The following is a 13,117-nucleotide window of genomic DNA, read 5'->3' as shown; positions in this document are numbered from 1 at the left end:
GCATTTTTGGAGGTCCAGCCCTTTGGGAGGCTGAGCTGGGAAGATTCCTTAAGGCCAGGAGTTGGAGACCAGGCTAAGCAATATAGCGAGACCATGTCACAACAACAACAACAAAAAATTTAAATTAGCTGGGTGTGGTGGCACTGGTGGCACATGCCTGTAGTCCTAGATACCTAGCTACTCAGGAAGCTGAGGAGGGGAAGGATCGCTTGAGCCAGGAGTTGAACGCTGCAGTGAGCCTTGAATACACCACTGCATTCCAGCCTGGGTGACAGAACTAGGAAAAAAAAAAAAGAAAAGAAAAGAAAAGAAAAAAGCAGAAAATGTACAAATCACAAGTTACCTTCTCTTGTTAAACTTGTTGATCAAATCCCTTTCACCTAAACATGTTTAGATGTAATACACAATGAAAACTAGAGGGAAGGGGGTTTCCTCTGGCCTGCTGTTGTTGAGGGAAGCCTGTAGAAACTATCCTGTAATTATACTGTAAGTGAGATTTCTTTAAAAACTCATTTTTAAATGACAAGAGAGAGGTTCAAACAGTTTAAGTATATTCAGTAGGTTGCTAAATGTATGTTTAACCCTAAATTTATACACAAGCACCCAGGATGCTAAAAAAGGAGTTTCGACTCTGCAACCTCTTGATAAATTTCCTGAGATTGGTCAAAGGACAGACTATGTCCTTCCAGCTTGCACTCTACCGAGCACTTTAGCTACTTATTCTCAAGCAAAGTTCAGAAATCAGGTCCTGCCCGTCTTCCGGGAAAACCCAGATATTTATTCAGTTACGGTATTCTCATCAGTGTATCCTCATGGTCAAGCCCTGAAAACTAAGGCACCATATGTTCAGAACCCTGTAACCAAGAGCGTGTATTCACAGTGCTTATTGGATACGTTCAACCCAGGGAAATGTAGAGATCTGTCTCGTTGTCGTGTTTCAAGAAAATGTACTCCTTGGGATTGGCGATTTACCCTCAGTGCGCTATGACATTCCAACCTGAGCAGAATCCTCCAGGAGAATCCGGAGTCTCCAACTGCCTGCTGGGAACGGGGTCAAAGGGACGGATTTCTAGTGATAGAGATACAGGAAGAGGGAAAATGGGTGGATATGGAAAGTGGGAGCGAGATGAAAAGGGATCTGAGATGAGAGAATATGAACACCAGAGCAGAAAGTTGAATGAAATTCAAAACTCAGGGACACCTAAAAACGTTTGCGGCTGACTGTGCCCACAGCCTGCAGCAGTCTACACTCATGCACACTCTCCGAAAAATCAGCAGGATCTTGCCCTTGCCTCATGGGTGAATGGTTAATTTGTGCAGGAAGGAACAGCCCCCAATATGTGTTTGAGAACAGGGACCTCAGCAAAATATCCTGAAGTTAAAAGAAGGCAAAACAATCTTGGAAAGATTTTGATTACAGCTGAGGGAGTGCAGCCCTCCCCTGCGCGGGTCAGCTTGCCAAGCTCCAGCTGCTTGTAGCGAATGAATGAAATGCAAAGGGCGGGATGGAGGGAGGGAGTGCAGTCACAGCCAGCGAAGGGGATAGTCAGCTCCGCGGACCCCACAACGTCACCGAAGCGTGGGACTCCATGAGAGTATAAAGCGCGCCTGCAGCTCAGGATGCTCAGTTCTCCCGTCTGCGCCGGGCAGCTGGCGCCCTCGCTAGTTGTGGTGTGACGCGATAACCCTTAATCTCGGGAGGATCTCATCCTTTCTGCCTGCCAGAGCCGCAAGTTCCTTTGAGAAAGTGCGACTCTTGCCCCCTAGCACCTACTGCATCCTCTAACCAGCAGGGATTGCAGTATCTTTCAGCTTCCAGTCTTATCTGAACATCCCGGCACCAAAGTGACCAGGAGGCAGAGAAGAACTTCAGAGGAGTCTTGTCTTGGGCTGCTCGTGGGTGAGTGGGAAGGTCCGTGACTGCAGATCGGTGGCGATGGCCACTCTCCCAGCAGCAGAAACCTGGATAGACGGGGGTGGAGGCGTGGGTGCAGACGCGGTGAACCTGACTGCCTCGCTAGCTGCCGGGGCTGCCACGGGGACAGTTGAGACTGGGTGGCTGCAACTGCTGGACCAAGCTGGCAACCTCTCCTCCTCCCCCTCCGCGCTGGGACTGCCTGTGGCTTCCCCCGCGCCCTCCCAGCCCCGGGCCAACCTCACCAACCAGTTCGTGCAGCCGTCCTGGCGCATCGCGCTCTGGTCCCTGGCGTATGGTGTGGTGGTGGCAGTGGCAGTTTTTGGAAATCTCATCGTCATCTGGATCATCCTGGCCCACAAGCGCATGAGGACTGTCACCAACTACTTCCTTGTGAACCTGGCTTTCTCCGACGCCTCCATGGCCGCCTTCAACACGTTGGTCAATTTCATCTACGCGCTTCATAGCGAGTGGTACTTCGGCGCCAACTACTGCCGCTTCCAGAACTTCTTTCCTATCACAGCTGTCTTCGCCAGCATCTACTCCATGACCGCCATCGCGGTGGACAGGTGAGGAGAGGACAGACAGAGAGGAAAGAGGGAGAAGGGAAAGAAAAGAGTTGGGTGGTGGGATAAGATTACAAAGGAAATGGTAACGTAACGGGGTCTACAAAAGTAAAGAGACTAAGAATTTTTGCTGAAAGGAGGTCACTAACCCATTTGTAGCCCTCGAGTGACTGAACAAGTTTCTGCTTCCGTGGCTTCCAACACTCAAGCCCTAAATCATTGAGCCTTACTAAGGATATCTAGAGGGACTGAAGAAGGTGAATGAGGGAGAGGTTAAAATGCCATTCCAAGTAGGGCAAACTTAGCCCGAAAACTTTAAGTACCAGCAAACTTTCTCAAATGACTTTTGAACAAAATTTATGTCATCTGTAAAGTGCACTTTTTGGCCTTCCTTCTCTCTGTCAGTCACTATTCTGGGCAGAGAAATGGTCAATGAGTCGCCTCTCCATCCTTCCTTCTTCTGTCTGTTCCTCATCCTCATCCTTCCCTTTTCCCTAGTCTTGCCCCAAGGCCAGCACTGGTTTGGTCTCCCAATCACCGGGAACTAGCAAAGGCCACACACACTCCCCAAAATCTACTGTAAACTAGCAGTTTCCACCACATCTCAGATTAGATTTGATTTCCAGTAATCTGCACAGGCTATGAACTGAGTAAACCCTGTGTCTGCAAGTGTGTAACCAAATTTTTAAAAACTGTGTGCACTTGCCTTCTCATATTGAACACTATGAAGTATAGGTATTTGTGGAAACACAATGGTGAATCCCTACCTGTTACTGAAGGCTAGCTGCACATTAATTCAACTATGTGGTGAAAATGAACCACAGCAGTTGATTTCAGTCTCAGCTTTGTGAAAGGCAATTGCATGGAGGATACATGAGGGTGATCTCACTTTAACTTGAAGTCTCAATGCTCTTATTCATGCAAAGATTATTTTCAAACATTAACAAACCTATATCAAAATAAAATGGAGATAGATATTAATTCTTATGACATTTCAGCTGCCATTATAATTTAAAAAATAAGGAAAAAAAACAGGTTATCTCCATAAGTTCATCTAAGTTCATCCTCTGTGTTTACTATTTTGAAATACTGAGGACTGAGGTATTAGTAACATATATCTCTAGAAAATATTTTCTTGTGCCAGGCCCAAAGGATTAAATTGAAGGAGTAGAGGTTAGTAGCCACTAACTAGAATAAACACAAAATCACACGTTTTAAAAAGCCTCTAAAATTGTCAATCTTCCCTTTCTCGTTTATCTCTGATTATCCACACATATGCACCCCTTCATTTCTAGTATGTATAGGAATGCAAAGAATGAAAAAAAATCAGACTCCAGTTGGGAAATAAGTGAAATTGCCTCTAATCTTATTACACCAAAATAGAAATAAGTGTTCCTTTTGTTTGAGCAGCTTCCTTGCTTGTTTTGCTTTGTTTGTTTGTTTTCTTTTTATTTCTTATAGTATTTTTTGATGTTTTGATTGGGGGAGAGGTATTAGCATATAATGTTATAAAATTCTTACAATCTTCTTGGAAGGTTAATGATGCAATATAAACTTTGAAGAAAATGTAAGTGCATGTGAAATCTGTATTTCAATTGTGAAGGGGAAAAAAAAGGTTATATTTTTCTCTTTCCAATTTCTTCCTGCCAACATTTATGGGATGGTCTTGGAGTTATTTTAAATAATCATTTAGTGCTATCTTATTACAGTCATTGGTTTGAATTAATGAATACTGTTAATCTTTACTATTTCTTTATGTAAAACATTAATCATTAAAACTTAAATTTAGAGTATACAATATGCTATAAAATCTGAAGCATACTCAGTTCTTGTACTGAAAATCTCTTTTAAAACTATTATTTAAAAGAACATTCTTATTTGAGCAGTTGACAAAAAATACAGAAATAGAGAAAAGCTGGTTTAAAATAGTTTTTAAAATCAAAAAGTATACAAAATATAACAATTATTAAAACTCTCAATAGTTTGCCAGTCCAATAGTTTACCAATCTTTCTGCATTGGTGTCTTATCAAACATGAACTGTAAAAACTGACCCTGTGCTGTTCTCAGTCATTTTATAGGTTAAAGAAAACCCTTCTGAGGTTGACACCTGAATGACGTGATATTTTCAATCATTTTATAGGATATATTTTATAAGTTAAAGAAAACCTTTCTGAGGTTGACACTGAATCATGCTGCCTTCTTCATGGACTTACTGCCTCATTTAGCTTAGAATATACTGAACAATATATATTTCCCAATTTAGACTACAATTGAAGTGTGAAAACTTCAATTAATTAATTTTGAGTGTTTTCTATCCCCACTTAATATAAACTGAATTATATCAACCTACCCTAAATGGAAAATATATTCAGTTCACTTTGTTCCTCTGCCTAAAATCAAAAGACCCATGATCCTGAAAATAATTGCAACTTTGACTTGGGCACTTATGGCTTTTGTTCAGCTGTAGCAAAATGGTTGCAGCCTCTTATTGCTCTGAGAGATATTAGACCTGAAAAGAATGACAGATATTCCCTTAGTGAACACCCGTACCTTACAAATGGAGAACCTTAAGCTAATGGTCACACGATTGTTATAATAAAAGGCATTGAGTTTTCCTTGAAGCGTTCAGCACTCATTTTGTACTGGAAAAATTACTTACTTTCTGTTTTCACGATTTAAATAATATTAGTAAGTTTACTAGATTTGAGTGTGAGATCACCAGTTCTGGTCTTATTCTGAAGCACATTAACTTCTGATTTGCTACAAAGTCCTGCAAAACTGTTTCCTAATTAGCCAGCAATTCATCTTCCAGTTATACACATTTCCTTCTTCCCTGGAAGTCTACTTTACCACTACCAGTATCTGTCTCCTCACCCCTATACCTCCAACACACACACATACACACACACACACACACACACACTTACAAGATGAAATTATTTGTCAGTGAAGAGTTGATTTTCTCTCCACCATCCTTCCCCAATTTGCCATTTTGAAAAATAACATTAAAATATAACACTTGCCTCAAAGATGATAAGCTTGTCCAAGATTATGCGGTAGAGCCAAGATTCAAATCACTGCACTTTGCTCCAGGGCCAGTGATTCTCTTCACCTCTACACTATTATGACACCTAACAAGTTGTGATGACTGCAGGTTTGATTAGACAAAGTCATTATCGTTAATCAAATCAGAATTTAGTACTTGTTTAAACTGTATACCTTACCTGTATATATAACATAACTTACAAATATATATATATATATATATATATATATATATATCCTATGTTTTACTTGAGAAAGTAGAAGCTAGAAAATCATTAATAGAACGGTTATTACAATACAAATATTGTGATTTCTATTCATTTATGGCATATAGTACTTGATGTATGGTCATATTAGAAAATAGTTACATACTTTCTTTCATTTTCTAAGCACATGCTTTGAGATTAGATTAGAAGTTATAGGAAGTTTTATTATAACATATAGAAATGAAAATTTCAGCACATATGATCCAGTATTTTTCTGAGTATTTAATTAAGTATTTTTTTTTTTAAATCACATACACTGTTTCTTGTAAACCTTAAGGGAATATGTTAGTCTGTTCTCACGTTGCTATAAAGATATACCTGAGACTGGGTAATTTATAAAGAAAAGAGGTTTAATTGGCCGACAGCTATACAGGAAGCATAGTGCCTTCTGCTTCTGGGGAGGCCTCAGGAAACTTACAATCATGGCAGAAGACAAAGCAGGAGCAGTAGTCGTACATGGCAGGCAGGAACAGGACCAAGAGTGAGAGGGGGAATGTGCCACACACATTTGTACAACCAGATCCCACAAGAACTCTATCAGGAGACAGCACCAAGAGGATGGTGCTTTACCATTCATGAAGGATCCAACCCATGATCCAATCACCTCCCTCCAGGCCCCACTTCCAACATTGGGGATTACAACTGGACATGAGATTTGAGTGGGGACACAGATCTAAACCATATCAAGGAGTAATTACTGTTTTATCTAATTGTTCAAAAGCTTTAAGAAAGATAGCAAAAAAGATGTTATTGAAATCCAATGGCATACCTTACATGAATAATTATTAAAAGGAGTGTTCACCGGGAGGCAGAGCTTGCAGCAAGCCGAGATGGCGCCACTGCATTCCAGCCTGGGCGACAGAGCGAGGCTCCGTCTAAAAAACAAACAAACCAAAAAAGGAGTGTTCAAAAAAACTGCGTAAGAATAGTAATGGCCAAGTAGATACAAATTGGCCTTCTATGCTACCCTTTGTTGTTTTTAATTTATTTGGTAATCTTCTATCTCACTTTTTCATAAACCTAATTTATGCAAAGTACTCAAAGATCCCCTAGGAAGAGCTTTTGAAATTTATTCTGAACAAATACAAATATACAGTCATGAGAAGTACTGCGGCCTTAATCTAGTAACAGGTTATCTAAATGTATTGTGGTAAATTTTGCATCATTATCAACATTATTGATATAAACTCTTTGCTAAATCTTTAAAAAATAATTTTTCAGTCTTTAATTTGAGTTCCCAGTGCAATATCCTTCCTCTGCACCCTAGGAAAAGTCACTGTCCATGCAGTTAATACTCTTTATTAGTGTTATAGTTATACTTGACTCACTATCACTAGTTACCTCAAATGATGAACTTTTTAACTTAAGATCAATTGTTACATATTTTTGAATTATTTATAAAATAGTAACTATAACTATAGTAAAATTAACTTTCAGGAAACTTATATAACTGTTTGACTTTTTCTAAAATTTGTAATTCTCATTCAAGAATTTTAAAATATCCCATTTGCATCCACTAAAATTACTGCTCTAGTGAGTTGTCAAAGTTAAGTTAAAATTATAATGCCAAATCTTATAAAATTGTGAGCAAATAGTGAAAGCAATAAATATATATTAATTGAATGGGTAATAAGATTATCACAGAATCATATGTAATCAGAGGTCGTTCTTTTGTAACTAGCTGAACTCCGGCTGATATCAAGGTTACATTAACCACAACAGAAAAGTGTATGTCAAACAAAAATTTACAGCATATTTAACAGGCATAAACATCCTTAATATGTAACATATTCTTATTTATTAAGGTAAAAGTACATCCCCAGAGTAAAAATAACAAAAGACCTAAACAAAATCCCCTTAAAAAAAAAAGGCTAACAAGCATGAAACTATCATTTGCTTATATCCCATATTTTCATTTCCTTATGTGCTATTTGCTCTTCAAGCCACTCAAATCTCATTACTTTTCCCAACACTATTCAAAGAGCCACTGAGAAATCCAGTGGACATTTCAGTCCTTGACTTCTTTGACCCATGAGCAATATTCCTCACAGGTGGCTACTGCATGGAAGTCTCACTCTTGGCTTCCAACTTTTCTGATATCCTTCCTCCTCAGCCTCTCTTCTATGGCTATATTTCTGAATCTCTGCCTGTACATAATGATTAAATGCAGAAGTTCCTTTATGCTAAATTCTGGGCCTGTTTTTCTTCTTCTTTACTTCCTGTTTCCCCAAGCAATCTCATTCAGAATCATTTTATTTTCCACTGTGATTGAAGAGCTCCCATTTTTTTTTCTGTCTAATTGATTTTCTTCTGGATTACAGACACATAAGAATCTATACAATGAACAGACAAATATAAATGAATAAAAAATTAAGATTGGAGAAAAAATACATAAATATAAAATAAGACCAGGTTGTTATATATATGAAGTCATGCCAGAGTAAATTCGTAAAGTAGACATTCTGGTCAAACAGTCTTGATTTCTTATAAAAGTTAAACTTCAAATATGTCTCTGAGTCTCTTGATAATTATACAAAAAAAGGAAATAAAATTTTTAATATGCTTTATATTGTCTGTAAAGACAGTACATATACATTCCTTAAGTGCTAAAGAATTTCTGATACTTGAGTTTCAAGGAATTATTTGTATGAGTGAAAAGAAAACAATATCCTCAAGCACACTGTCATAAATGCAAAAGCAGGTTTCCTGTGGATTTTTATTTAGCATTCCACCGAGTTGGCCAAAGGCATGGTACCGAAGCAGAACTCAGTGAATGACATTTTCAGGTACTAAACATGTATCTGAGCAAAGTTTCCAGATGGTCTGGTTTGATACAAGGATAAAACTGCAAGAAAGGATAAAGCATATTTTCTACTGAAGTATCTTTTTTTCTCATTTGAAATTTGGATATAGCTTGGGAAGCAGATAACTCAAAGTTGTAATATATGGCAAAAGCTCTTGGAATCAATTTTATCTCAGTCCCCAGTCACTGATCCTGATTCATCCTCCTTCCCAGTCTCATACTTAAACATATTTTTTCTTATTCATTGTAAAAGCCACACATTCACAGTGAAAAAACAAAAATATATAAGTATTAGAAAGTTAAATTTAACTCTTACTCATATTTATCCTACCCCCTAAATATCACCAACTTATGACCGTCACATTCACATTGCAATGTTTACCCCGGCTTTTTATTATATATACTTTCTTTCTCTCTCTATGCACTCATGTATAGTACATTATATATATGCATATATATATACACATACACATACAGATATATTTTCTGTAATTATTAAAACAATATAACATTATTTTGTCATATAAATTAACACGCTGTTATTAAACATTTATTTGACAAATTATAGATCTTAGATATACTTTGGCATCAGGATGTAGAGATTTGTTTTATTCTATAAAATTTAGTTCCCTTTTTTAATAGATAAGTCATGTATTTGGCTTAAAACTCAAAGAAGCAAATAATTCACAAATATAAAATTCCATTGGTAACACTTCTTTGATGTGTGGTCATGTATACTCAATAACCTCCTTGACATTTCTACTTGGATGTCTGAAAGGCCCTTTAAATTCCACAAAACCCATCATCTTACCTCCAGATATTTTCCTCTTTCAGTGTTTCAATAAAAAGGGCAAGCATTCATCCAGTTCAAATAACTCACAAATCTATTACATTTTTTCTGCCTTTACTCCCACTTCCCTACTCCAAGCCATCCTCATATCTTTTCTGGTCTACTAAAATAGCCTAATTGGTCTCCCCACATCCAGGCTTAACCTACCCTAATGTGTTCATATGGCAACACAGAATTAGGTTTTCAAAACATACATGAGAAAATATTTTCCACACGCCTATTTAGAATCCTACAATGTTTCCATTGCACTTATGAGAAGAATAATATTCTTAATCCAGTACAATTTCATTAGATAATTCAACTGGCCTAAATCTCTGTTTCAACCACTCAGATCCTCTTTCAAGTTCGTAAATGTATGATCTTATCTTTTTGCCATAAAAGCTTTGAATACACAGTTTTCCTTCTCCTTCAAATTCTCTTCTTCCAATTCCGCATTAGCTAAACGTACTCCTCTTTTAGATAACTGTTCAAATGTCACTTTTACAGAGACCCCTTCCATGATCCTCCCAATATAAATTAGCTGATTCCTTATAGATTCTCATAGCACATGACAATCATAACATTTTCATATTTATATTTATTTATGAAATATAAATTTTATGTTTCTTTTTAAAACTATTTGATTGATAATTTGCTCCAAGAGACTTGTAAGTACCATAAAGACAGGCCCAATGTTCTTAGTCCCCTTTGCATTCTTATGCCTGTCATACTGGTTTGAACATAGTAAGGATGCACTCTGGATTGGTTAATAAATGAATTATAAAAGTAAACGAATGAAAAGGCAATGAAATACCACTTTTTATGTAAGCAAAATGATAAGAGATTGGTAAGCATGCAATGAAATGGGCATTTTTACACATGTTTTTATGAAATTGCAATTTTAACAGTTTAAAATTATCAATTACTATTTTATATAGTTTATCCTAACATTTGGGTATAAATTGGTAAAAATCCCTTAGGAGGGTAATTGTCAATTCATACATCCTTTGAGTCATTTGTTCTACTCAGGATTTCATTTTTAGGAAATAATAATAGATTTTTAATAAAAACTCATATTTAAAGATAGTTTTCAAACCAAAATGCCAAGAACTGAAAACAACTAAAATTCCCAAGAAAATGATCTAACAAATACAGAGCATCCAAAAATGAAATTTTATGTAGAAATAAAAAATTACATATTTGAATATAACCACAATTCTCCCAAGTCTCTGTGCCCTTGTGTGTAAATATGGTAACATTAACATGAATATTTAAATTTCTTTGATTCATAACTTTTACTTATAAACCATTTCTTGCTATAGTGTCCTAATTATTTCAGAGTCCCTAGTGAGGATAGTCAGGCAGAGGATAATGATAAGAGTTTATCAGTAGTCTTCTTTAGCACTTGATATGGTTTGGCTCTGTTTCCCCACCCAAATCTCATTTTGAATTGTAACCCCCATAATCCCCATGTGTCAAGAGAGGAACGAGGTATGAGGTGATTGGATTATGGGGCTGGTTTCTCCCATGCTGTTTTTATGATAGTGAGTGAGTTTTCATATGATCTAATGATTTAATAAAACAGTTTTCCCTGCTCTTGCTTGCTCTGTCTCACCTGCAACCATGTAAGATGTGCCTGTTTTCTCTTCCGCTGTGACTAAGTTTCCTGAGGTCTCCCCGGCCATGCAGAACTGTGAGTCAATTAAACCTTCTTTGTTTATAAATTACCCAGTCTCAGGTAGTATCTTTGTAGCCTTGTGTAAACAAACTAGTACAGCACTTTTACAGCAATGTCAACACTTCCATAAAGAGTATGACCATTTCACTGGAATAGGAAACCATCTCCTTTTCCATATTGCTGTTTTTAACACATTGCTTCCAAATCTGCAAGATTCACAGGTTACAAACTTTGCCCTCAGCATGACATTTTGTGAAGCTTGTTTTATTCCAGATAGAATGTGGAAAAATATCTCATCCCTACATTTTGCTAAATGTATTACCAATTTCCTTTTTTTTTTTTTTTTTTTTTGAGACAGAGTCTCGCTCTGTTGCCCAGGCTGGAGTGCAGTGGCGCGATCTCGGCTCACTGCAAGCTCCGCCTCCCGGATCCACGCCCTTCTACTGCCTCAGCCTCCCAAGTAGCTGGGACTACAGGCGCCCGCTACCACACCTGGTTAATTTTTTTTTTTTTTTAATTTTGTAGTAGAGACAGGGTTTCACCGTGTTAGCCGGGATGGTCTCGATCTCCTGACCTCATGATCCGCCCGCCTCGGCCTCCCAAAGTGCTGGGATTACAGGCATGAGCCACTACGCCCGGCCATGTATTAGCAATTTCTTAATACCCAAAGTTCCTTCATCTTCTACTTGCAATTCTCTCTTCATAGGGTTCAGTTCTAAATCAAATGTCCAACATGAGAAATTATGCATACACGTTCTTCCCTATGCCTCATCACTCTGAGCATAAATCATTTTTATTAAGGTTTCCTTATTGATATATTAAATAAATACTGTAGAATAGACAACTGGGGTTTGCAGCTCCACCACTTCATTAGACATAGTCAGATTCTTAATCTAATTCTAGACTCAGCAGGATTTTTAACACGTGAGAAATTTTTAGACCATGGATTTAACAGTCCGATATAATTTTATATATGCCATAAGGTGGATATGGATTGAATTTTCTCTGAATGTTGAGACTTTCGGTAACTTTATTTTCTTGTATAGTTTTCTTTTTTTAATCATCTACAACGAAATGCTGTTCTTTTTACACAAAACAAAATAACGTCAAATAATTATTAAAGTTCTGAGATGAGTGGTGGTGTGGTTGTACAATAGTGTAAATGTACTTATTGTCATTGAACTGTACACTTAAAATGGTTAAAATGGCAAACTTTATGTTATATATATTTTACCACAATAAATTTTAAAAACAATATTAATTAAAATGAACACCTTTAAAATATGATGACTCTGAGATACATGCAAAACAATTTGGACTCCAAAAAAGGACAAATTGATTAAACTTTGTTTAAATACTTTTGAGGTATATGTTTTACAGCAACATTTTAAAAACACATTTGATGTCTGACATAAATTGTAAAGACAGTTCTGGCAAGAGAGTCCTGGTAACATCATAATATGTTGCAAGCAGTAAAATAATATTCCCCAAAATTGTATAAGGAGACATCACCTGTTTGGAGTAATAGAAGCCTGCCTGGAGGCTACGGGGATAAATTAGCACAGTGTTTGTAGTGTTTAGTGTGCTATGTGATGCAGGATTTTAATATTTGCTTAAGTTCACTATTTTGAGCTTGTATTATCATCTATAAGATGTTTTTCCTTCACACCTATCCAAGTATCAAGACTATTTAAAATTAACTGTTATGCACTCCTATAAGTAAGGGAAAATATGTCTATAATTATATCACTAAGCAACAGTGGGCCCAGTTGTGTTCTGGAGCCTGTTTAAACCAGCTAGAAGGAACCAGTTGTGCACATTTCTTCCCAACTGGAATACAAAGTAGTATTCGATGATACTACTTTGATAGCTTGAAGTCGTGGGAGAAGTATTTATACCACAGAAATCTGGAAACACTACAATCAGGAGTTGTGTTTTTTGTTGTTTATCCAGGAGTACCTGCGGTTAAAAACATTTACAGCATGTGACTCACTGTTTGTGTATTCACTCATTC

General features: G+C 37.1%; 1 protein-coding gene across 1 annotated transcript in view; it reads left to right on the top strand.

Annotated features, from left to right (window-relative positions):
• Positions 1-1,781: 1,781 nt before the first annotated feature.
• Positions 1,782-13,117, top strand: part of TACR3 (tachykinin receptor 3) — a 104,736-nt gene continuing 93,400 nt past the window's right edge. Inside the window, 1 exon segment of the mRNA NM_001037862.1 lies at positions 1,782-2,484. Within this exon segment, the coding sequence (NP_001032951.1) occupies positions 1,937-2,484 (548 nt within the window). The 5' untranslated portion in view covers positions 1,782-1,936.

This window comes from Macaca mulatta, chromosome 5 (assembly GCF_049350105.2).
Source record: "Macaca mulatta isolate MMU2019108-1 chromosome 5, T2T-MMU8v2.0, whole genome shotgun sequence".
Classification (NCBI taxonomy): domain Eukaryota; kingdom Metazoa; phylum Chordata; class Mammalia; order Primates; family Cercopithecidae; genus Macaca; species Macaca mulatta.
Note: the sequence above shows the minus strand (reverse complement) of the source record. Positions and strands in the feature narration are given on the sequence as shown.